Source organism: Caretta caretta, chromosome 2 (assembly GCF_965140235.1).
Source record: "Caretta caretta isolate rCarCar2 chromosome 2, rCarCar1.hap1, whole genome shotgun sequence".
Classification (NCBI taxonomy): domain Eukaryota; kingdom Metazoa; phylum Chordata; order Testudines; family Cheloniidae; genus Caretta; species Caretta caretta.
In genome coordinates this window covers 201,221,575-201,248,634 of record NC_134207.1, presented here as the reverse complement: position 1 = coordinate 201,248,634, position 27,060 = coordinate 201,221,575, and the positions used below count along the sequence as shown (strand labels likewise).

The 27,060-nt window shown below is 38.1% G+C and overlaps 1 protein-coding gene across 5 annotated transcripts in view; it reads right to left on the bottom strand.

Moving 5' to 3' along the window:
• ZNF385D (zinc finger protein 385D) overlaps positions 1-27,060 on the bottom strand; it is a 631,463-nt gene that overhangs the window by 379,802 nt on the left and 224,601 nt on the right. The window contains exon 1 of one of the 5 annotated variants that reach the window (XM_048838564.2): positions 7,925-8,336. The exons of the other annotated variants lie outside the window; for them this stretch is intronic. Within the exon in view, the coding sequence (XP_048694521.1) occupies positions 7,925-7,934 (10 nt within the window). The 5' untranslated portion in view covers positions 7,935-8,336. Of the gene's footprint in view, positions 1-7,924; positions 8,337-27,060 lie in introns of those variants that run through there. 5 annotated transcript variants of the gene reach the window in all.

Here is a 27,060-nt window from a genome sequence, read left to right as displayed (position 1 = left end):
GACGTCCAGTTTGGCTGATGTACAAAGCAGAGGGGCATTGCTGGCACATGATGGAGTATATTACATTGGAGGGCATGCAGGTGAATGAATCAGTGATGGTGTGGCTGATCTGGTTAGGTCCTGTGATGGTGTCACTGGTGTAGGTATATGGGCAGAATTGGCATCGAGGTTTGTTGCATGGATTGGTTCCTGAGTTAGAGTTACTATTGTGCTGTGCGTAGTTGCTGATGAGAATATGCTTCAGGTTGGTGGACTGTCTGTGGGCAAGGACTGGCCTGCCTCCCAAGGCCTGTAAAACTGAGAGATCCTTGTCCAGGATGGGTTGTAGATCACTAATGATGCATTGGAGAGGTTTTAGCTGAGGACTGTATGTGATGGCCAGTGGAGTTCTGTTGGTTTCTTCCTTGGGCTTGTCTTGCAGCAGGAGGTTTCTGGGTACACGTCTGACTGTTGATCTGTTTCCTTATTTCCTCATGTGGGTATCATAGTTTTGAGAATGTTTGGTGAAGATCTTGTAGGTGTTGGTCTCTGTCTGAGGGGTTGGAGCAAATGCGGTTGTAGACCAACACCTACAAGAGACCAACACCTACAAGATCTTCACCAAGTATTCTCAAAACATTGGCTGCCCAACCTCTGGGCTAGCAAAAGCTATACAGACTCACTGGGGAAAAAAACAAGAGAATCTTAGTACAACATATGGTCACTCTGTACACTAGTATGGAGATGAGCATATTGCAGTTGTTGGAGGGCCCTATTTAGCAGTAATAGGGCTATAGGAAAGCCAGTCAACATTTTTTGTTTCTATGGTGAAAACTAGCCCACTCCCTGCCCCAAACCAAACTTGTCATAAATAATTGTCACCAACTTAATTTTCTGTTTAAAAAAAAATGCTTGATTTGCATGTTGGGTTGATTTCCCTTAATCAAGAGAAGGCTTTTGATTGTGTATATATTGTATATTTGTTTCTCACCTTTTGTGCTTTCGATTTTGGGCCCAGGTTTGTCTCCTGCAGTTACTGTATAATTTTATGTATATATATATATATATATATATTATGTATACACACACTACTTAAGGTGAATGGTATTTTGAGGTCCCCCTTTCCAGTCTGTAGGGGAATCTGTCGGCTGCTCCTGTGGATTGGGATGTTGACAAGCCAGGCAGCTTACATGCCTTCAAGGGGTCTTCTAAATTAACTTTTAATAGCTAAGGCCATAAGTCATTGTATATGCTTGTGGAAAGGATTCATCTTTTTGAACACTTGTTGATTATCCCAATATGATAAGGAGAAGACAGCTTCTGGACACGGACTCCAGCCAACCAGCCTGTCAAACTGCATGCAAGCCTCCAATTACGAAGAGGATGGGTGATCTCCAATGGCGAATTATTCACAGAGCTATCAGCATGAATGTTTGTGCGTGCATTGTTTGACTCCAGAGAGGTCCATGTTTTGTCATGTTTATGTTTCATCAAACAAAAATTTCCTCAACATTTTGGTTTTGAAAAATTAGCATTTTCCAATTCATTTCCAACATAAAATTCACAGCTGGTTCTACTTACGTGACTTCAAGTTTTCATATAAAGAACTGACTAAAAACATTTATAAAAACCAAAAAGTGGAGTGGTACTCTATTTACAAACCAGAAAACTTCAAAAATATGAAGTGACTTAGCAAAGTGGGGACGTAACATTATGTTAAAGGAATATGCAGCATACTAAGCTAGCCAACGAGCCTACACCACCAGGCAGGGTAGCCCCCGGAAAGCTTTGCAAAGGCCATATATCTTAGAGCAAATCACAAACACTGAAAATTCTTCTGTTCCAGTGTATTCTTACTGGTCTACATGAGCCTTATGAAAAGGAAACTGGTCAATGAATCACCATCAAAACTGAACAAAATAAAGCTACCACCTTCAACAAATAACTTGTCACCAGCCTGGACCTCTTTGGTGTTCACCAACAACCCCTCATTCTGTAGCAATGGAGACATATTATGGACAAAACATCTAGCTAACCCTTTCTATTAAGCCCCTGTGAGAAGTCTGTGCTGATATTGGAACATGATTGGAACATGTAATACCACCTTGCGGTAATATCAATTTGCACGGAAGTTCCTATCTTTCTTGAGCAACCAGCCATTCAGAACCATGAAATCTGGCTGTAGTGTTTATTCACAAACTAGTTTGACTTGGCAAAGACTTTTGTATACATACTTTCTTTTACCCTTGTGAGGAATGAGTTATTCTAGGTTAAACTGCTTCTTGTGAAGTAGGTACCCAAGTTATGAAAAAAAACATGTAAATAACTAAAGTATATAATGCGTGTTTTGCAAGTTTCACTTCAGCTATGTCTCTGCCATTCCTCCTTCTGGATGCCTCACAGATCCCTTTGCACAACCCTACTTCCTAGCGCACAGCCTGCATACTCTCTCTATTTCTCCTACTCTGGTGGAGAAAGGAAGGAAGAGGGTCAGACACCTGACACGGCAGACATCTATAAACTGTTCTGTCCACAGCACCCCAACAGTGTTGGAGGATAAAGGGCAGCAACAGCACTTTTATGTTTCCTGCAGTCTGTAATAGCTCCAGAGGTGCAGGGAGAAAGCTCCTGTGAAAGGGCAGTTGGAGACTAAGGAGTAGAGAAATGAAAGGGTTCAAGAGAGGGAGAGGAACAGCAGAACCTGCCTGGGAACAGCTGTTCCCTAGCTGGGTTTTAAAGAATAAAGGTCTGGAACACTTCAGCAATTCCAACAACTTCTTCATAGAAACCTTGTCCTTGTCTATTGCCAGGAGAAAAATCACTCAGTGCTCTTTCTATCCCCTAACACAGACCTAAAACCTGGATGACCGGGATACAGGAAGTCTGAAGATTCTAGAAATCGGCAGTGTTGGTCTGTGACAGCTTTCTCAAAAAGCTTTCCCCAAAACAGGAGATTCAATGCAGGCCAGGAGTTGGCCATATCATTAGTGTGCTGTATTGGGTTTATCAAGGAGGGGCTGCACAATGACTTCCTTACTGCCTAAAACAGAGGTACATCCCCCAATTACTAATTTAGAGGGACTCAGAATGTCCCCTGCAGAGTTCTTATTTCCCAGAAATAAATGAATCTCTACTCCCTGTGCAACTCCCACCTCCTCAGAGTAGTACTGTACAACTCCACCACCACCACAGAAGAACGTCCCCAAACATGGATCTCTGACCTCTCTGGCATAGTGAGAACTAATCTCCTTGCTTGCAAAACATTGCTCCACAAAATGCAAACATCAAATCTCCTCCATAGATCACACATCTTCAAAGAAAAAAGAAAAGAAAGAGAACCATCCCTTTCATCATCTCACCACCATTAAACTCTTCTTTTCAAGCTTTCTTATTTCAGCAGTCTTAATCCTCTGAACCAACCAAGCAAATTTTACCCTTAATCAATATCCCCACTCACTATCCCATCCACCTTGAAGTAATCCACATCATAATCCATAATCAATAGATTAATATTTTAAGCACCACTCAGATCTTCACTATCCTTTTGTCTCCTTTTATCCTTTTTGTTTTCCTAATGGAGTTAAGAATGTCAAGAATGGCTGCTTTTGCCTGCAGACGAATAAAATGAAATATTTATGTCAAATAGATTCCCCAACTTTACATGCTTAAAAAGAACAGAATGTTCTGTGACCCAGGAGTGTTTAATGAGCTAGACAATGGGTTCTTTTTACAGGTTACCCCCATTCTAGTGGTCTTGTTGTAGATGGGACTGAGTCCCTGCTCAGTAGGTTATGGCCAAATCCTTAAATCCTTATTCAGTGTTGACCCTATCCTTACATCTTATGCATCCGATGAAGTGGGCTGTAGCCCATGAAAGCTCATGCTCTAATAAATGTGTTAGTCTCTAAGGTGCCACAAGTACTCTTGTTCTTTTTGCGAATACAGACTAACACAGCTGCTACTCTGAAACCTATCCTTACATTGACATCAATGATATGTTGATGATGATTTTAGGATTTGGCCTATAGTAGGCAGCATTAAAGATACCATCATCTTAGGAATCACACTTGGTCTGAAAGTGTCTTACCTACTATAATTACAAGTAACACCAAAGATCACGAACAGAAAGAGGTTAGAGAGAAAAAGAGCTTCTCTATTTTTTCAGGTTGCTTTTTTTGCTAATTTGACAGGACTTTGAATATAGTCTGTTTCACATTCCCCCCTGCACCGTCAGTCGGTTGTCTCTGTTATATCTGTGTGCCTTAGGGGAGAGTTGCAGACTGCAGTCCCAGAGCACCTTGTGGCATGGCATGGCACTACAGACATTTTAGTTCCCTTCTGGCTCTCCCACTAACTTTTTCCACAGCCCAGAATAGGACAAATAACATCCCCCTTTCCTTAGGGACTAATTTATCAAGGTGTTTTTTTTTTTTTAATATGGTATCTTTTGAGCCTTCAGGCCCAAACCTTCCTTTTGAGGATCTCCAATTCACTTTGCTCCAGGACTTCAGGTCCCCAGTCCCCTCACTACCACCAGTTCCTTCTGAGCTGTGGAGTTCTGCCAGTCCCACTGAAGCTCCTGGCCTCCCTGGAGAGTCTTTCACATAGGTGTCCTTCTGCTCTGGTCCCTGGACTCTCACACTTTTCCCCCTTTGGGTTCAGGAAACTCACTACCCTCCTGCCTGGGGCTGTACTGTGATTCAAGCAGACTTCCCCGGACCAGCAGTTCAGGTCCCCATTCCAGGGACCTGCTTTCCTGATTCTACGCTCCACTGCACACTCTGACTGTCACACACACCCTCCTCTCCAGTCACCTCACAGCTTGGTTTAGCCTGTCATTCAGGAAGTAGCCACTTGATTAACCCCGGGCCCCCATTCCCAATTTATCTGCTGATCCCTTGAACATCTGTTTTCTTAAAGTGACCATGCCATGGAACAGGGGTTGGCCAAGCCCCACTGGCCTTTAATGGGAACAAAATCACCCTGGTAGAAGAAGAAAAAACTTTAAAAAAAAAAAGAAAAAGAAAAACGTGAACAATGTCAGACAGTGGGATCCACTGGCAGGTATGTTATCAGAAACTACTTTAAACTTAGTTTTTCAAATTAAGTATAGTTCAAATGTGTCCCTCTGGAACATAGTCATTTAAAGGGATAAAATGAAGTGGCAATATTTTATGGACTGCTATGTAAAATGAGAAGGTGTTTATCTGAAGAAAAAACAAACAAACAATCTATGCCCACATTGTCAAAATAATGACTAGTTTCTGAGATGGTAGGAGCTGCTACTGCCAATTTTTTGGCCCACAAACAAACACTCTAATATGAGCACAAACTTCATCTGTACATAAGAATCAGATAATTTAGTTTGAAAATGTAGCCCTAAAGGCTTGTTCATATTTGAATAAACTCTTATTGTAGAGCACTATTTAGTATTCCTTACTCACTTGTTAATCCTGAAAATGCCCACTGAACTCAATGGGAGTTTGAGTGACTAAAGAATGCTGAACAGGGCCCTTCGAGACTGTTAAAAATACTGTGTACAAGAAATTATTGCAGGTTATGTTTTCTGCAAGGCACTGTGTTTGTTTTTCTATTATTATGAGGAGAAATCAACAAACAAAGCAAACCTTTCAAAGGAAAGAAGCCTTCAGCAAATGCATGTAGTGATAGAGGTACATCATGATCATTGGTTTACCAATAGTATTCTTGATGTACTGTTTTGTATATGGACTTTTAAAATGCAAAGCATGCCAAAAACATTTGAAAGGAATAGGGAAATCAACTACTTGATGAATTCCTTTTAAACATAAACGTACACATAGCCTTGCATGGCTTTAAAAACTATAATCTTATCTCATTTTAGTAAATCTTGCTTATTTTCCCCCTCCACATTTTAGTTTAGAGAGTAAATAATAATCCTGGTTCCACTGAAGTGGGAGGAGCTTACCACTGACTGAAATGGGGCCAGGATTTCACTCCAGGTTTTTCCAGGTGAGTAGCCTGGTTTTTCAAATTCTTGCTGAGTTACTGTAGCTGGCAGAAATAGACCACATTAGAAGAACAACTTTGGAAAGTGGCATGTTGTCTAGAAAGCCAATAAAGTGTCATATCTTTAAAAAGAAGTAATTCTATCCACTTGAGACTTAAACCACTTTTCTAAGAAATGAATGATATTATTTCTATTTTACTGGAGGGGGAAATCTGAGGTGAGCATGACACTTCCATTTGTTTCCTTTTCTATATAACTATGCATGAGTAACAGTCTCTTTTAGGCTCTGATCTACATTACAGTTTCCAGTGAGTCAACCTTTTGTCCTATAAAATGATACAAATAGAATTCAGGGAAATCATCTACAAGCCACTATAGTTGTTTAAGAACTTAATTACAGAGTGATTATTTGTAATCAGGTGGATGCATGCAAATTCAAAGACACCATAAGAAAGAATATAATTTGTTTCTTGATTTATATCATTTGCTGGCAGTTCTTCAACATACAATGCATATATGGGCAACTGGGACATCAGGTATGCAGACTTGCTGACAGCAGTATGTTCTGTGGTAACATGATTTCTTTAATAAGAGATAGTGGTAAGTCAAATCTATCAAAGGTTATCTCTACTTTAATATTTCAAAATGTCAAAGACACAACCAAAAACACACTGGGAAAAATAATAAAACTTTGCTCTAAAAATTTCTGTTTATTGGTATATATTTTACTAAGAAATTGCTTTATAAATCTTGAACTTCTGGTCTACAATTCAGGTCACACTTGTTTTGCTCACTCTCTTAAAAGCATCATTCCTGCAAAAATGTTTCCTTGGAGTTCTCAGTATTTTTCTAGGTAATTATTTTTGTCTCTATTTCCTGGTAGAGTGGTTAACCTATGTTCTGGGCATATCTGTGGAATGCAAAACACAACAAACATGTATAACACACCAAGAGAAAAAAATATCAAAGAAAAGATTCAATTTGCTGCTGCTGAGCAGTATGATTAATAAATTCAGTGATGTAGCATGCAATCTTCTTCTAGTGACTATTACCATTTATCATTAGATTCATTCTTCTGAATGTATATATGTACTGAATGAGTGTCCTGTATTAATTTATCAAATGTAGATTTTAACATGTATCATTCACCTTCTGAAAGCATTATTCCATAAAACTAATTTATGTTCACGGGTTATCAATAACGTTCCTGGGAAATTTGTGTGTCCTGAAATTTTGGGAAAGTGATGATATTGGTGATAATACCGTACAAATACAAAGAGAATGCCATCGTATGTACACACAATATAAATTTTATGTATTAACTATACTAACGTATAAAACTCAGTGCTGAAGTACCTCTATTTCTCAGCCAAATTTAACCTTTGAAGTAATTAGGATCCAAATAGCTATTGTACTGTACACAATAAGAATTTGTATACTACAGTTGTATTTTTTACTAACAAATCTGTCCAATCTTCCTTCTCAGATTCAAGAAGACAGTCAGGAAAAGAAAAAGTAAACACATCTAACAGTAATTTAAGCATGGCAGGTTAATGCAACGTGGTGGTCATAGTAAGCCCCTGGAAGACTGGTGTATTTTGTTGCATATAGAAAGACAAAAGAAATTATTAAATAGTGTTACATTCCATGACAGAGACTATGATTGTGTTGAAAATTCAATCAGGTTTCCTTGTCAGTCTAATAATGAGAATTTTAACATGCTCCTGCCAAAAATCAGTGAAGCATAGTATTGCATTCAACAAACAGACTACAGCTAATTCTAATTCTCTGGCTCAGAACAACAGAAAATATCTTAACTGTTACACTTTGCTTTATTTTTGTCTGCATCCTATACTGAATAAGTTAAGAAAAATAACATTAAAATGGATTAATGAGAAACTATATATTTTTCAAATTCCTGTGCTTTTCTTTTTATAGTCTAGCACATTAACTTACCCAACAGCATTGCACTCACTGCTAATGAAAAGAAAGCAGGCAGTACAAATCTTCTTAAGTCTCCCGTGGCAAGAAAACTATTACAGAAATGAATAGAAGAAAGTCTCTTGAGCCTTTCCCTTGCCTGCTTGTTTTACAAAAGGCAGTTAGGATCACACTGAGAAGTGTCAAAGCTGAATAAACCACTAGCAATTGGGTGTATACCCTTTGGGCAGTTAGTCCTTCATAGATGATGATTCGACTTTGTCCAAAAACCAATATGTGAGAAACAGTGCAGAATCTACGAGAGACTGTAGCCACGCTTAAAACTGTAGACAAAGAAACAGTTTGCTTCTAAAGGTTTGCAAGGGAGGGCTTGTCACAGAACATTAATTCAGGCAGCCTGAAATTACATCAAACCAATGCATCTAAATACTGTTAATCTGTAGCTTCTCTCAATGCATTTTAAGAGCAGTTCAGCTGCAGTGTGATGGAGCCTCTAGGTTTATAGTGTAGCTTAAGAACATGGGAGCTCTCTGCTCTCCCGTTTCACATTAAAATGCATGCTTAGCTCTTAGAAAAGCATGTTGCAAAATATATTTTTCTCATGCTAGGTTAGGAGCTGCAGCTAAGCATCTAACATTGGACTTTAAATAGTATGATTTAAAATTACTCTTTATATACTGTACATGTACTTTTATCTAAAGGAAATGATTTTTAAAATGCTAAAATGTGGACAATTCTCTTTTAAAGATACCATATACAGTATGTTGGAGCCTGCCAATGAAATAGCTAAAGAAGAACATTTATTATAATGGGTATTGTTAGGAAATCAAATAGAATGATTTTAAACTTGAATTTTCATTTAAACTTTTCTTATATAAATTTGAGTCTCTTTAAATTATATTACCTGACTGGAAAACCAAAATTTGGAATGAATAGTTTTCTTTACCATTTTACTCTACATACACACTGAGCTTTTATATTCTTACATGATTTGAAGTTTAACCCAACACAAACTTTAAAACAGATTTATTTGAAATATTGGCTATGTTTCCTTTAATAAAAACAGGAATCCCTGTACAACACATGGAAATCTGGGCTTTGAGTAATGATAAATATGGTAAGTACTAACATCTATGAAAATGAAAGAAAATTCCACTTGATGGTAATGAGCTCCCCATCCCCCAGTCTTTCCTTTTGGCCATTCTCCAGCTTCTGAGAGCATCCATTAGAGATGATAAATTTCCAGGTTTCAAGTTTCAAATTGTTCTGAGGCTGCAGAATATAGAGGCAGCATGCATAGATTTAGCATGTTGGTTAATATGAGTTGGGTCTGAGCCAAACAGGATGGGAACAATGATGGTCCAAGTCATTTTTTTCATTTTACCATGGAACATATTGAAAGATTACCCACTGTGACCCTAGAGACTGACTGGGCTATGGGCTAGTGTGTTAAGATAGCATGGGCTTCTTCATGGCTCAGTACTAATGCTCCCTTGCCCTGCTGAGCAGGGCTCTAAGCCATTCCTGTAACACTGGCACCCCTTTGTGTCAGTTTGAATGCAATTGTCTGTAGGGTTTTGCATTCACAATTTCCGTTTCTCTACTTCTTTTATAATTCTTCCCTGTACGTTATCTTAACTTGTGGTTTAGTAGGGTGTTATGCACTTTTACAAAAGTAGCATGTGCAGGATACCAGGTCATAGAAAGAGAAACATTCATCTTCCTCCTCAATTGTCTTTGTATTATATTGAGTGCACATTTACAGATGAAAGGCCTGATCCAAAAAATAGAGAAGTTAATGGGAGTCTTTCCATTGATTTCAGTGGATTTGGGGTTAGGAGCTAAAACTGACTGTTGATGCCTGGTTAACTGGCAGTGTACTGCACAGTGAAAAATATCAAGTAAATTATCCTTGCCAGACGGGCCCTCACTAGCTGCATCCAAATATTTAGTTTAATTTTCTTTGGGTTTCTACCACAACAAAAGGGGGTTTTAAGCACCACTGATAAAAGTTAAATAGACAGAAATGAAATTAAACCCCATCAGGTGACAGAACTGAACCTACTGCTAAACATAAAATTCCCATACTAGTTTTTGGGTTACTAGCTTTGCTGAAGAGTCTCTTTTCACTTGTTTGTTTCTGTCTTTTCTGGCCATGGATATAATTGCTATGATCAACGCAAAATACTTTTGAGATGCAGGTCGTCATGAAGGTTTTATTCCAGTAGCAACATATGCCACAGTACTTGAAACATCTGGGATAATGCAGTTGATTAGCACTCTGAGTTACACTGGCTTTTTTCTACATAGTATTAGGCCACCATTACACACACATTTATTATGACACATTTATTCATTTTTAACTGAATTTCCCATTAGATCAATTTACTCAGACACATGTAGAGTTAAACAGCCAAGAGTCACCAAATTGTTAGTCAAGGTGGGCCAGATACTTATCTGGTATAAATGGGTATTGCGCCATTGAATCTGTGAGGTTTCTGTTCCTTGAGTCATTTATCCTAAAACAGAGCCCTCTACACCAAGCAGTTCTCTTTAAAAGTAAGTTAACTTTACAAGCCTTCTGCTTTTTAAAAAACAAACAAAAATTCTTAGCATGTCATTGTGGAAGAACAGCTTTGGAATACAATGTGCTATGGAGCCATTAGTACAGTTGTACAAAAGACCCTTTTGTGTACATAGAATAATCAGAATTTTAGTTTTTAATATTCATAGTACAGAAATAAAGGAAAATATGAAAAAAGAGATCAAAGCTGTTTCAACTCTAGGTTTCTATAAATATGCAGGTGAAGAATTTGAATATTAGGGAGTTATGGATTTAGCTTTAATACAACAAAATTACGGTGGGACAATACCATGATATAAATGGAAAATTTTGTCAAGCTCTATCTAAACTTGTTTCCAGTTCAAAATGGTGTCCTCCCCTTCCCCTCAAAAACAAACATTTTCCTCCTAAATGTTCCATTTTTAATGAAAAATCAACCCTCCGCCCAAATTGTAGGTTTTGAAAATCTAAAATTTCACTATATATCAAAGCCCAAACTGTTTTTCCATTTATAGTCCAAGTTTGTTTCTTTTTTTTTTCATTTTTTTTTCAAAACTGATGAAAAAATGTAGCTACCATTTTCTGATCAGTTCTAAACATAGATGACAGCAATTTTCAAAAAACAAACATTCCTAGGATATTTTATACAAGTAAGTAACTGACAATGGCATCTGCAATTCTAAATCCCTTACGTCTATACACTCTTGCATGGTTGCATGAGCAACAAGTGAAAGTTTGGTGGCTGCATCTTTCTACTAGGTCTCTATATATCAGCATTAACCTGTCAAGCTACATGAGTTTTCCCCATGAACCCTGGAATCCACATGCCCCACAAACTCTCTTTTTCAAGAGATTCCTAATAATCATAGCTTGCCTTCCAATCAGTCTAGATAACTAGGTCCTTCTGTTCTATGGCAACCTAAAATTATCCTGAGCTTGAGCAGCTGTATAGGCACAAAAGGGCACAATTTCCTGGGTTCTATCAATACAACACCAGTGAATGAAAACATCTGTACCAGATGTGTCCTTAAACCACTTTTACATCCCTCCTTGGATGTCAACTGGAAAAGCTGCCCGAGCCCGAATGCCAGGGCAAACTGTTGCAGGATTAGTCTAAGTAAGGAAATGGGGAACCAATAGGAAACGGTTTATTCTAAGCAAGAATCCATCCTACACAAAAATTATTTCCAAACCTGTAGATGAGTATTTTGTGAATTTAATTAATGGCAAAGTGAAAAACTGTACCACAGTTTGAATAGTAATAGAGGTGAACCAGGTAGCGATGTCTATAGTTGAGGTTACTTGTCACTTTCCATTATAAGTCCATGCTTTCTCTTTCTGATCATTTTGTGAAAGATTTAGACTGAAATTCTCCATGCTTGCTCTCTGCCTCAGGATGGCTTAAGTATCAGCAACCATGCTCCAGGCATTTCTGAGCACAGGGATTTTTAAATTATTAAAGCATTACCATAAGATTTTTTTTCTAAGTTATCCAGTTCCCTGCAATCTGATTGATTGAAGGTGTCTGATTTTCACCATCAAGTTATTTTTAAAATAACCACATAGTATACCAGTCCCTGTACTCTGATTGCCTGAAAGTCATTATTAACCAATCAAAGTGCAGGAATTTGCATAACCATTCTGAAGTTATTTTTCAACAACTGCTTTGTGAATATGCAATTTTCTTTACTATGCAAATTTCACTAATATAGTCCCACTGCTCTGATTTCATCCTTTATTCAGAATTTTCAAGTTGTGTTCTAGCAAGAAAGCTGCCAACTGATGTTCTCATTCCTCTAGCAGACGTAATATATATTTTAAAAAATCCAAAACGTACATGACAGAGCAAAAGTTCTAAAGCATGTGAACTGAATGGAGTTTACTAAACAATTCTATTCCTGATGTACAAGAAGAGATAGAAGCCAGGTCATTCCATCTGAACTACGTTGGCTACACAAGCCTAACAGGAGTAGAGTAGTAAAATCTTATTTTGTCACTAACATCAGTAGATACAACCCCAAATATTCACAGGGGGCAGAGCTGTTGAATAAGTTGTCATTTTAAAGTCACTCTGCAGAATAGACACACACTTTAAGAACCATTTTACTCAGCCTTTAGTCGTAGTCCTGCAACCACTACAAGTAATGGAACTTTTCCCAAGTGATCTTAATGGGAACAGGATTGTGTCTTTCTTGGATTCCTAGCACTCCCTACAAACACATGACTTATGAGGAGAGGCTGAGGGAACTGGGACTGTTTAGTCTGCAGAAGAGAAGAATAAGGGGGGATTCAATAGCTGCTTTCAACTACCTGAAAGGGGGTTCCAAAGAGGATGGATCTAGACTGTTCTCAGTGGTAGCAGATGACAGAATGAGGAGTGATAGTCTCAAGTTGCAGTGGGGGAGGTCTAGGTTGGATATTAGGAAAAACTTTTTCACTAGGAGGGTGGTGAAACACTGGAATGGGTTACCTAGGAAGGTGGTGGAATCTCCTTCCTTCGAAGTTTTTAAGGTCAGGCTTGACAAAGCCCTGGCTGGGATGATTTAGTTGGGGATTGGTCCTGCTTTGAGCAGAGATTTGGACTAGATGACCTCTTGAGGTCCTTTCCAACCCTGATATTCTAGGATTCTATGAAATCAACTCTAAACTTGTTCATAGTCTAATTGTCATGTTGTTTTGATTTACTATGTTTATTTTGGGAGAATTTATACTATGCACAATACTTTTTCTTAGACAAATACACAAAACAAATTGTACCACAAAATGCTTCCCAGCCAATTACATTCCATGTGTGCAAATAAATAATGAAAAACAAAGTTATAAATTGGAAGTAACAATAGCCATATTGGATGAATTTTACAAAATAGCAACTTACAGTACTATTCCAAGTCTAAAATAATTTGCCAAGATATAAACTTCATCAAATATGTATGTAGTGGTTTCTTTTCGTATTACCTAAAACGTGTTAAAAAAACTAGATATATGATTTGAGCTCATGATGGGAGAATTGGTTGGGAACTCATGAATATGAATTGTAGCTCTGATGCCCGGAGCCAGAGAGCAAGTACTTCAGGCAGCTAAAATGTCATCTCTGGATCATTGGGATTTTGGCCTGTGTAAGGAGTACAGGATTAAGCCCAAATATCAAATGGGAAAATTAATATTTACAGTAGAAAATTTTGGAAAGTCAGCATTTTCCAAGCACTGTCACACAACTTCTACAGGTCCTATATCCTATCTTAAGAACTGTACATGGAAAAATTTGTGGTAATCTCACATACCACTTGGTAACTACTGGGAAAAGTATGAGAAGCATTGTACTGAGACCACTGGGATTGTGTGAGGAATTCAGGGAGAGGGATAGCTCAGTGGTTTGAGCATTGGCCTGCTAAACCCAGGGTTGTGAGTTCAATCCTTGAGGGGCCATTTGGAATCTGGGGCAAAAATTGGGGATTGGGCCTGCTTTGAGCAGGGGGTTGACTAGATGACCTCCTGAGGTCTCTTCCAACCCTGATATTCTATGAATTATTTATGGAGCTTTGCAAATATAAGTGTTGTATGTGGGGTGGTATTTTAAAAACAGGAACAATGAATATATACCACTGACTGACTTTCCAGTCACATGAAATATTTTGCTTTAGAAACACCATGAACAACTGCAATCAATTATTCTCCAGAGTTGTGAAGTCTGACAGACAGAATGTGCCAAGACTTGTTAGCTTATTGTCAGAAGGCATGGACACTCCTCATCCTGAAAGATAAAAATATGCCCACTTAGGCGCATACTGAAGGGCAAGCCTAAACCACAATTTTAATAAGAAACCAAACTTCTCCAAGGTTAGGAACCCAACAAGGTGTTGGAATTGGAAGTAATATTCAGAACCAGGCCACTGTATAGGCTCTTATTCTAAATGTGTATTGTTGTCAGGGAGTGGAAAATTTGAGATGATCATAGCAGTGCATGTATGAGATCAAGGGGTAGTATGCATTTAACCTCCAAAACAACCCTTTGTAAGTGCTTTCTCCTCTACATTATAAAGCACCATCAAGACTGAGAAATTACTAATAGAATTTTCAGTTATTCCAACATTACACTGTGATCCTCTCAAATTTTGCAAGCTAAAGAGAGATGGTCCTGGAAAATGAGTGGACTGCAAACCTCCGAAGAAAACTGAAGAGTGTGTCAAGATGTAGTCGTGGTGATACAAGTCAGGATAAACTGGTAGTACTCTTATCTTCAAAGCCTATCTCTATTTCTAGAGTTTCCATGACTAAAGCTGGACAAAATACTTCAGACAAAAGTGCTGTTTCAGTGGACCTGAAAATATTTATGAATTCCACATGAATTCACTTAATAGTTTCAGCTAAAAAAAAATTATGGGGCGGGGAGGGAGAGGAGGGCTGTGATGCTAGTGGTGAAGGATAGGGATATATTTATAACCTTTATCCCAGTGGTTAGAGTGCTCACTGGTCCAATTACTATTCATTGTCATTCAGCATAGTAAGTCATATTCATGCATAATAGCAAAGAATTGGACCTAGAAAAGAGTAAGAGCTTGGTGGTTACACTACTGATGTAGGATGGGAAAGCCACAAGTTCCAGTCCCTGCTCCAATGACTAATTATTTAAACAAAGTGGAACAGCTTGAACAAGAGAGACAGAGAGACCAGCAGCAGGGAATTCAACCTGGGTCTCCCACATCCCAGGTAAGTGCTCTAAGCACTGGGCTATAGGCTATAAAGGGAGGCCACTGTCTCTGCTAGGAAAAATCTACTTCAGATTGATTTCTTTGAAAAATTCCATTTAAATTCAATTTGCCAATTTTTTTCATAATTTTGATAGAAAAAAATATATATATATAGGAATTTCCAGCAAACAAAAAAAAAAAAATCAGTTACCTCACCCAGCTCTAGCCATGACTAGAAAACAGTAATTACATTTCATGGAAGATTCAGATATTTCAAATTTGGTTTTGCTCAGATTAGAACACAACCCAAAATTTTGAAATTCTCTGCAAAACAGACTTCTTGTTCTCCACCCAGCTCTACTGGGAGCGCCAGCTCCAGGATAGTCTACCTGGTGGGCTGCCTGGAGCAGAGGAACCTGGGACCTGAGCTATGAAGGAGCTGTAAGCCTGAGAGCTGCAAGCCAGGCGGGCTGCCCAAGAGCCAAATGGGCAAGCTGGCAGGAAACCAGACAGGTTTCCAAGGAAAAGTTAGGTGTCAGGCAGCCTGCCAGGTGGGCAGAGGGGGAGGCAAACACTCCAGGCAGCCTCAGAGCCAGGTAATCCAGCAGAGGGGATACCCTGTTCCCTGGCAATCTCTGGAGCATATTTTATTTTGGAAACATCAAAATGTTCCTGCTGTCCAAACAAAATATTTTGTAATTCTGTCCCCCCCTCACTGCCCCACCAAAAACTCATCTTGCAAACTCATTTTTAATGGGATAGAAATTCTATTTCCCGGCCAGCTTTAAGTTGTAACTCATTAGATGCTCATAAGTATACCAAATTAAGAGTCAAAATGCAAAAAAGTTACATCTACAATGACTCACTTGTTCTGTCTGCAGGAAATCCATTTAGCAGCATCTCTGTTACTCCATCTGTAGTTATTTTTCAAGTCTAAATCTTCTCTGTATATATTGGTTGCCAAAAAAGTACCATGTTCCCTATTTATACTGAAAATGTCTCTTTTATAGAGTTCCTGGGACACAGCATTGTACACTTTTGCACAGCCAGACATTCAATATTTGTTTGCACAATCAATGTAATGTGTAAAAATACCTTCTGCCTCAAATTAAAATAATTTGGGAGAAGATAAAAGAACTTGCTTTTTTCTGTTTATGAAGATACCAGAAACAAAATGGTCAAAAAATATTCACAACAGGAAATCTTGTCCTCAGTTGTTTAGATCAGAAAATCTACAAGAGATACAAGATGAAAATAGTAGTTCTAGTCTTACTGCGACTAAAACATCTAAGCTTCAATAATCGCTTTGTTATAATTAGCAGAGTTGGTCCAAAAATTATGACAATTTTTTTAATCAAAATTGATACATACCATAGTATCCAAATGTGAGAGTCAGACAAAATTTCATTTAGGAAAAAAATTTAAAAGTCAGCATTGTGATAAGGTCAAAACATGCTGTTTCAGCCTTTTGGAATGAAATGCTTTTTGTTTCAAAACAACTGTTTCAAAATCTTATTTTATATTATAAATTACAAAAAAGTAATTTTTTTTATAAAACCTGTTAAAATCAAAGGAAGTGTTTTGATTGACTAGAAAGGAACTTAAAATTTCGAAATCTCCCCTGAAATTCTTTTTTTAATCTTTTTGCTCTGATTTTTTTTTAAATTTCAGAATTTCCTGGAAACCCAAATTCCAGTTCCTCTAATACTTTCCAGGAATTTAGTCATTTTCTTTTCATAGAATTTTATAGAATTGTATTGCTATTTTTAAATAAATAAATAAATAAAATCACTTTGCACAAGAAACAACAGAATGGGTTGGAAGGGGAGAGGTCCATCATTGAGAAGGACATGAAATAATGGAGAAATAGTACTAAATACATTCTTTTGGGGGGAAATATTTGTTGGGCAACATGTGAAATATGTCAGATGGTGATTAGCCATGGAGCAGAACCCTTACAAATGGGTATTGCATATGCACAGAATAAATATAATCATAAGTATACGTGGTGGTCAGGTGGGAACTCAAGAGTATAACTCAAGTAGAGCACAGCCTACAGGAGATACAGTGTCATTACAACTCAGGAAGCCCATTCAGAATGTATTTTGAAGGCCCAAAAGTACCACCAAACACAAACCCAATACCCTATTACTGAATTCTGTGTGCGCGCCAAGAAGCTGGGGCTTGACCTTTTCCCTTTCTCACAAGCGTAAGGTGAGGGCTTCTGGAAAATAATGGCTCTTGCTATTCCCTAGAGGAAGATTCACCATTTTCCTGACCCCCCCCATCCTGCCTCAAAAAGCCTGTACCATAACCTTGCCAAGCTGAAAAACCTTCAGAGAGTTCCAAGGCCACTGATTAAGTCTCTGCTAGTGCACACTGGGCCAATTTCTGTAGCAGCAGCAACATCATCATTTGGCAGATAACGCTGCATATGTGGATGAGAAGAAACAACATATTGGAAAAGTTGCATGCGGTCATGGAAGAAAGGCATACCAATGCTCTCACTCAGGTTCAGGGCCTCACAGAAGGGGCGAAGTAGGAAGCAGACTGCATGCGATAGTCATGCTAGTTCCTGAATCTGCGTGTGACGATATTCTTTAACAGTAAAAGTGAGTGGTATCCTCTCCAAAGCCTAAAAGATCTATGCCAACTTCAGCAGTCTTGCATTGTGTTATCTGAGAGCTGCAGTCAAAGCATAATCTTCTCTGCAACCAGATGAAGCAGAAGGTGATAATTTAGTAGAATTCCACATTCTGTGTATTCTGCCCATACGTAATTGTAGTAACTTGCAGAAAAGACATGTGCAATTCTGCAAGTTTGATAGCAGTTGTTAAATTCCAGGGTCTTTTTTTAATTGAATTAAATACATGTATTATTGTTTTATTACTATAACAATTAGCCAAAGGTAAAAGTCCTCAACTGTAAATTCAACCACCACTAAACAAAGCAAAACAGAGAGATTATGTCCATTGGTTCAAGTTGGAATTTTCCTTTTCCTTCCACATTTATGAATTAGGCTTTTGAAGATGAGCTGTTATTTCCTTTGGTACTTTTGCTTAGTTTTTATTTCTTTTTGGATTGGTCAAATGATATTGCAGGTGCTACTATCATTTCAGTGTTTAGAATTATGAGTCAGGCCTCAAAAAATTATGCACTAAATTTCAAAATCATGAGATTAAAAAAAGATTTTGGGGTCCTTTGTCTTTTCGTTTTTGAGACTTTAAGGTAAAATCAAAAAAGTCAATAGAACTTGGATGATCTTTTTGTGTGGTCACTCAAGCCAGATGTCACTGTATTTGTTGCAAATACCATGCTATACAAACTAATTTTTCAACAACAATTTTGACTGTAAAAGTTAGTGAATTTTACTGCTTATGAACGACAAAGATTTATATGGTTGTTTAGAGTAAAGCAGAAGGCATATGGTATGTGTGGTCAGAGGCTGAGTAAGACCTGAGTTAGAACATTTGGTCTTCCTATTAAATATCCTTATAAAATTCCCAGAAAAAATGGTATCTCTGTGAGTGCTGCAGAGACCCAGGTGTGAGCAGTTAATCCTCACATCAGACAAGATGTGAACTCTGTTTGGGAAGAAAATGCGTATTTGTCTCTTGGTTGTTATGGGAAATACATCCAACCAAAATAGCTTTAAACCCTTTTGGGGCAGTATCTTGCTACTATGTGAGGTAGCCACATAAAGCAGTGCCAGCTATGAGGCCAGCATACGAATCATACTATATGAGCAGAGAAAGCTAGATAATTTGGCTATTAACTATTAGGTGCATTTTCTACTTCTCAAAAGCATTTTGAGACCCTGGCTTGAATATGCTGCTGATGATACAACGTATGTGCTAGCTGAATTATAGAACCACAGGGTTAGAAGGGGCCTCAAGTGTCATCTGACTGGGTTGGTAGAGACCATATCTCCTCTGGGATTTGAAACGTCAACCAGCATGGTAGCTGGTATCCATACCTCTGCTTCCAAGCATTAGTAAGGGCAATGTTGCTGCTCAGTCACGTGAGGGGAGAGGCTCCAGGACACGGGAGAATAAACAGAAGTTAATGGAATGAAAGTAAAGGAAAAATTAGGCCAAATGGAAAACAGTTCCTGATGGGAGATTTACCTTAGGCTGTGGAATAATGGTTGAAGCCCTAATCTCTTTGTGCCTTTTAAAATAGACTGGGGGGAAAAATGCAAGATATATCATAAGAAACTATCCAATCCTGGCACTGGGAATTGATTGGATTATAAAGTAGGCTATTAACATCTCTAATTTCTATGACTGATCCTAAGAGTCCTATAAGAAACCCCATAGAACTTATTGAAGTTAAAGTGAGACTATCTACCTCCTTTAATTTCTGCCTTTAGCCATGTTTAACAAATCTTGAATGGCTATACTTGGGTTTGTAACATCAGTGAAGTGAAGTAAAGCTATTCTGCAGCAAACTTTGGCCACTGCACATACAAGAAACTGGGAATTCTGTCAATAGTACTGTCAACACTCCAACACGTACACAACAAATGGAAAAATTAAACCATCTTGTGTTTTCATACTTCTTCTTTAGACATATTTATAATGCTTGTAATTTTGTCTTTCATCCTTCAACTGAACTTCAGTAATTTGAAGTGTATATTTATAGGGCAGAAATATATATATATATATACACACACACACACACTTTAAATTACTTAAGTAATATATATATATATATATAAAGCTATTTCACCATCAAGGACATTTGAGAGGCAATAACATAAAACAGTGTTGGGGATCACTCCCGAAAAGCAACTTGTTTGCCACAGAGGTAGAAAAAACATAATGCAAGGTCAATGTCTAACTTACAATAAAATGCTTTTCTTCTTTCATCCATGTCAGATTGCCTTGGCTACTCCCTGTACAATAAAATTAGTGCTTCCCCCTTTTCTGGCTTAGCTCATGCCATTTCTTGTGATGAAATCTGTCAAACTATTAAGCAAGACTATATTTTTACTTGTGCTGCCACTGATTGCTATATGTGTGTTCTGGTGATTTAATGCAACACATTATATATGACCTTTACGGCAGCTCAGTAAAAATTTTTCCAGTTTTTTTCATCTTTTCATTTTCAGTTTTAATTCAAAATGAATCCCAGAGGGTGAGTATTGGAGAATCAATGCAGTGCACTATAATCCACTTCTCCAATTTGTGCTGTAATTTTTGTGTGCGCATGCACCATGTAAAAATTACCCTCCTGGAACATTCCGGAGGATATTTTTCATTTGAAACAGTCATTATTCCCCACCACCACCAGGATTCATATTGGCTCTCTTATGTAAAAATCACTCAATTCACAAGCTGTTATTCCATTACTGAGACGATCTGCAGCACTTGCAAGTTTATTAGATGAGAGAGAAGAACAACAGACTCTTCTGTGCCCTTCTGTTGTTGGATAGCAGCAGAAGGGCCATAGGGCTCAGGCTGGCACAGTGGTGAATGCTCTTGGCCCAATAGAGCAAAATACTTGAGCATGTGCTTAGCTTTAAGCATGTGAGCGGTCCCATTGACTTCAGAAAACTCATCCCCTTGCCAGAAGAGCCCATAATGTGGTACGGGGAAAGGTCACAAAAGAGATGTCTGTGCAGTAACTCTTTCTCCATGTAGCTGACTGCTGCCCTCTCTGCCAATGACATTATTGCTGTGCTGCCCAATTGGGGCTCTGTTGTACATAGGAATCCATCATCTCTGCCCTAAAGAGCTTACAGTTTAATTTGAAATAAGACCACAACAAGTGAGGAAAAACAAACCAGTGAGAGTAGGGGTAGGGGAGGACGAGGGTAACAATAATAAAATATATTCACATAGCATATACCTATGTGAACTGATGACTCTGAATCTTTGAAAGCTTTTGTTTATTTGTTTGTTTTGGGGTAGGGTTTTTTTTTTGTTTGTTTCTTTACTAAATTATGCATCCTATCCCTGACAGCTGCTCAGCCTAACCATCTTTACCTGGCTGATTTCTTGTAGGTTCTAAAACAGAAGAGGTCTTGAGGAAAGATATGAAGGATTGTAGTGTAGGGTAGCCTTATGGAGTACTTCATTGGTGGTGTTCATGCTGAAGAAGCAATGTACAAGAACATGTACAGACATCTGTGGGAGAAGCAGACAAATGACTATTCAAGGCTGGTGTCATTGAAAAGTGGAATGGGAGGGAAGCGATGCAGTAAAAAACAAGACCAGACAAGCAGGAAACTCACAGAGTTTTGAAGGGCCTTCAGACTGAAGAAAATAATCTTGAATTTGATATGAAGGAAACCAGGGAGCCAATTAAAGGATTCCAATATGGGGGAGATGGTCAGTAACTGTGATTTGTGTGGACTAGGGGTGGGGTGGGGAGGGGAATTCAGCAAGATCAGAGAGGTTGCAATAACTAAGTCATAAGATGGTGAGGGTCTGCAGATTAATTTCAACTGATTTTTACAACTTTTCCCTTTCCACAGGTTTTTATATGTCACTGTAGGATTTTTCCTTATTAATACTTTCCAGTGCTTTATCCGCTCTACTGTATTAGGTTGCTATCTCTTACAAAATTCACCCTTCTTTTAAACTTACTTTCATTGCATTCTCTTTTCACCCTTACAACTATTTGTCCCCAAAAGATAAGGAACCAGGTTGCAGATTAGTGACCCTCATCAGGAATTCTAAAGAAATGAGAGATATACTGTCTCAATTTCACTCCGTACGTAGCATGTTATATGTAAGAACAGCAAATCAGCTGGCAAATTGTTCCAGTTTAATAGACTGATGCTGTGAATCTGCCGTACTAAATACCCAATTCAGGGTGATGTGAGCTCAGATGAATGTGTCTGCATCCCACAGTACCCAAGAACTGCAATGATATGGCAAAATAACTAATTTACCATGGCCTCTGACTATCATTTTTCATTTAAACTGTAAAATTCCATATAAAACAAACTTAAATAATTATGAAAATTTAAGTGAATCCTGTGCTAAAAATAAATATGGAAAGATACTTTCTTCTTCAGTGCTTTAGGCCCATGTTTGTGTCTATCATAGAGATGGTCCTCTGTAAGTAAACAAAATAAAATATTGCAGTATGTACTGGCACAACCTGTAAGTAACACTGTTGCAAAAAAAAAAGCAAAGTACATTGAAAGCCATGGCTATTACAAACTGCACTATCAACTTTACCAAACACACAAGCCAGTCATGTAGCAATGTACTCTATCAGATGGGAAGCTTGAAGCTTCTCTAATTTACAATTATTTAAGAAGATAGATGATGATACAGTGCAAAGGGTTCAGTGCTGTTGCCTCCTGCACAAAGCCTGAACAGCCAGCCTTTCTGCAAAGAATTTAAAAGGATTTCTGCCGGTCTCTTTCTTCCCTCTTGAGACTTTCAGAACACCATTTTTTAAAAAGTCAGTAGTGTTGAGAGTGTTTTTCACAAAGCTGCCCTCACTTGCACCTGCGACTATAAATATTACCCTATTATTTTTAAATGGGTTGGAGCAGTTTTGGGGGGAGGGGTTAAAATGGATTCTTAACTGGTAGTACCTGTCCTTTAGACAGGTCATTGGGACATATCATGCACCCTTTCCCCATCAGAATGGGATTTTGTCATGGTTCCTCCTTTCCTGCACATACTGGTCAGGGGAGATGTACAAGATTAGTCAAGGGGAAGAGTTTTTTTCAGCTCTCAGAATAATTATTCTGATTCATGATTAGATTAGATTAGACTAGTTCATGATTAGAACTGATTGGAAAATGGAATTTCTGTTCCACAGATCATTCTAATTTGTTTTTGTTTTCAGCTGGAATGAAAAGTTGAAATTTTGAAATGAAAATTCTGAAAAAGAAGTTGATTTTAAATCTACTACAATGTTTCATTTAGATAATGTCAAATTGTTTCATTCTCAAAACCTTCCAATATAAAATATCAAATACAATATTGAAATACAATCTAGACATACATTAAAATTCAACATTATCAAAACAAGAGTTAAAAATTCATTTCAACTTTTTCCTGAGGAAAACTGCCAAAAATCAACACATTTCCATGAAACATTTTGATTTCAACAAAACTATTTTCCAACAGAAAACTGCTCTATTGAAAATTATTCAACCAGCTCTTTTTATGATAAAGTCCACACTGAAAATAAAAAATCCTTCCTCCAGCAGAAGGCTGGAAGCTAGCTAAGGGCTTGACTATGGGAATCATATTGCTTACTTGTCTTTTCAGTTTGTTTTCATTACTTTCAAACAAGGAAGGATGCTGTGATAACAAAGGAGATGCAGGAGTTGCCTTCAGTGAGGTAGCACAAGAGGCAGGAGACAAAAGTCTCAAATCCAGGAAGGAAATATCAATGGAGTCAAAGATGGCAGATAGAGAAGTTTAGCTTTGCTAGGAGACCAGGTATTATATCATTACATTTCATTGTCCACATCAGAGCCTGCAGTTTATTTGGCAAAAATTGCCCCTCTTCCCTTTCTAGCGATAGATACTGTACTGCCTGTCTGAGTAAAGGGTTCTTAGATGTTCAGATCAGGTGTTCTGTATTTGATTTTTTTCTTTGGGATGAAGAGTACTGTGCATTTTTATCATAATAGAAAGGAACTCTCTTTGCCTTCAACTACTCTTTGCACTAGATTTTATACTTGAAATTTCATGAAATTTCTGTGTTAGAACACAGCTGTTTGTAAATTAGAAAGTTTCAAAGAAACAATAGTTATCAGTCCTAAATTTTTAAATGGATAACATAATAACAAGAATGATACTACTTCTTGTTAGGGGACAGATTTAATTATCTAGAAAGAAGTAAATGTATTCAGTAGCGCAGGCATTCAAAAGCATTAGAAAGGAATCATTTTAACTTTTGAATGCCTACGCTACTGAATACATTTACTTCTGACTTTCTAGATAATTAAATCTGTCCCCTAAGAGGAAGTGGTGTCATCCTGGTTATGAAAAATATTTGTTTTCATCCCTAATGAAATGAAAAGCTCAATGCTGCCTTAACTATGATGCTGACAATACAGTCTCCATAATATTGTATTGCCATAGCTGGTGTCTTGTCCAATCTCAGAAGCAAACCAGAGTTGACCCAAAATGGAACCTCTCAAATTCTTGAATCTTTGGTACATTATTTCATTTCTGACACTAACTTCTTGCTGTTCTGGTTGAAGACCTCCTTGACCCCGACCTACCTAATATTTGTATTTGGTTTTTTTTTCCACCTTTAATATTTTAAAAAAAAAAAACATGGAAAATATGTTACTGTGATATTAAGGTTGAGATCATTATCAACAAGGCTTTTTTATTTACTTCTTTGGCATTAATAGGCTAACATCTTTTAAAAGCTAAACAAAATTGATTACAGCCATATCTTTCTATGATCTGTAACCCCCTTCCACAATTAAAAACCTGTCATGTTTTTATGGATCATTTCAGCTCCATTTTTTTTCTTAATGCCCTATTTTCCTAGTGTATATAATTTTTCCATTTCTTAATCAAGGCATGGACAAATTATAATCTGATTAGACCACAACCTCTTGAATGAACAGAATCAGAAGAACAGCGTGGAACCTTCTTCCTACTTCCACAAAAAGGCAAGCTAGTTTAAAGGCATCTGAAGTCTTTTCTAGGTATAGTTTTGATACCACTGAAACGACAAATTAGGAACTCTTTTTTTACACAGTGTTTAAAAAAAAAACAAATAATGTATTCACATCACAATTCCCTACTGGATTTCTCCCCTTCTCTTCTCTTTTGTGGTGTCCGGGATATATTAAACTTTTTACTCAGAACCAAATGATGCTAATTGTGTGATGATTGAATAAGAAAATGTCCCTCAGTTTATGTGATTTACAACAATAATCTTATTACAATACTGTATAGAAATGTAAATGGAAGAAGACAAAAAGTCTCTAAATTACAGTGAAAAAATATTACTCAGGAATGTCAATTAAAACTTCTTCAGTAAACAAAATTCCCAAGATGTTCAGAGAAAATATTAAGAATCCTTCACAAACACTGAGCTACAATTTTGCTCTGGTGTGGCACCTGGATGCAGCTTTGGTGGTTCAGACAGCTTACTAATCATAAGTGTGCTACTAAATATGTAAACAAGGCAGCCCCATTCTGATCCAGGCAAACAACTGCTGAGATTATCTTCCTTGCCTGTCACTCTCACCATAACACTCCCACACCCACCCTTTGAGTCCTCCACTAGCTCCCCATCTTCTACCATATCAAATTCCATCTTTAAATCTTATCAGAACACTGCCTCTCCCTACTTATCCACTCATCCTCCTATCAGACCACTGTCCCACTTCTCTCCACACATCCACTGGTGGCAGCCCCAAAAGCCAGCTCATTGTATCCTTTCACAAATGTCTTCAGATCTTCCTCCGAACTACTTTTATGCATGGAATACACATTAAAACAAAAACTTAACAGTGACCTCAGCAGTGTTACAGCAAAATAACTTCCCAAATACAATGACTGTATGACAGATGTGTTGCTCTGTTAATATTAATATAAAACCTGTTAAGGTTTTGCATTAAAGCACAAGTCAGATTAAGTTGCGATTTCTTTGGATATCTGTTGTAGATGGAAGTAAAAGCATTCTGGAGTACTGGATTATGCTTAAGGCTGCGATTCTTTCATGGAGGTCGCAGAAGTCATGGATTCCATGACTTTCCACGAACTCCATGACTTCCACAGCAGCTGGCTTCAGGGATGCTGGAGCAGTTGGCTGGGGCCAGCTGCATCTGCCACAGCAACCCGGGGCCAACTGCTTCTGTGCTCCCCGGTGCCAGCCGCACCAGCCGCTGCTCAGGAGGCTCTGGGCACCTGGCATGGGGACTGCCTAAGCAATGGCCACTGTGGCTGGCTCTGGAGAGTGCCCAAGCAGCAGTCCTGGGGGTGCCCAGGGGACCAGCCAAGCAGCAGCGGTCCCATGGCAGCTGGAGAGCTGCTGCAGAGCGGTCCCTGTGAGCAGCAGCTGGGGAGAAGTCAACCTCCAGCAGGGGCTCCCCAGAGTAGAGATTTAGTCACGGGTATTTTGGTAAAAGTCATGGACAGGTCACGGGCCGTGAATTTTTATTTATTGCCCATGATCGGTCCATGACTTACCAAAAATACCTGTGACTAAATCTTAGCCTTAATTATGCTATCAGCAATGTTGTAGGCAATATGAAGATGGATAAGTCTTTCCCCAAAGCTTTTTATCTCCATGCTGTTAAGGTTTGGGGTGAATTGGGTGTGCCCTGAATCACCCATAACTGCCACTAAATACAGTTTTTGTTTGCTAATTAAATAATAATAGCAGCTTTCACTGCATCCTATCAGACAAGAAATGGGTCGAGAAATCTGAAAAACTTGATGGGAGGAAAAACATCTAGAAAGAACCTTAAAATTACCCACTGTTGGATGTGTCAATCAACAAGTACGGAAGCTATTAAAATGTGGTGTGATATAAACTGAAAAAGATGGCTACAACATTCACAGCCAGTAAGAAACAAATTGTGTTTACTATATAAATGTAGCAGAAGATGAAATATTGCATGTTATAGTTCATTATCTGGTCACTAGTTATTGTTTGAAAAATAAATGTTACGTATACAAGGGTTTATATAACTGCAATGCAGTAGATACACACATATGGTATATATTACAGCATTTCATATACATGTCTCAAGATGACAGCTGCCGTGTAAATGCCTAGACCCCACAAATGTTGTGGTGATATACGAGAGCCAAGTGATTCTGAATAATGTAAGTGATCCTGAATCTTTGACTGCTTCACTGCCCTTCACCACTGCTCTCTCACCAAAAGTACTTCTAACATTTCAAACTTCTGAACAGCTTGAAGCAGCCTACAAATGTGTCAGCTGA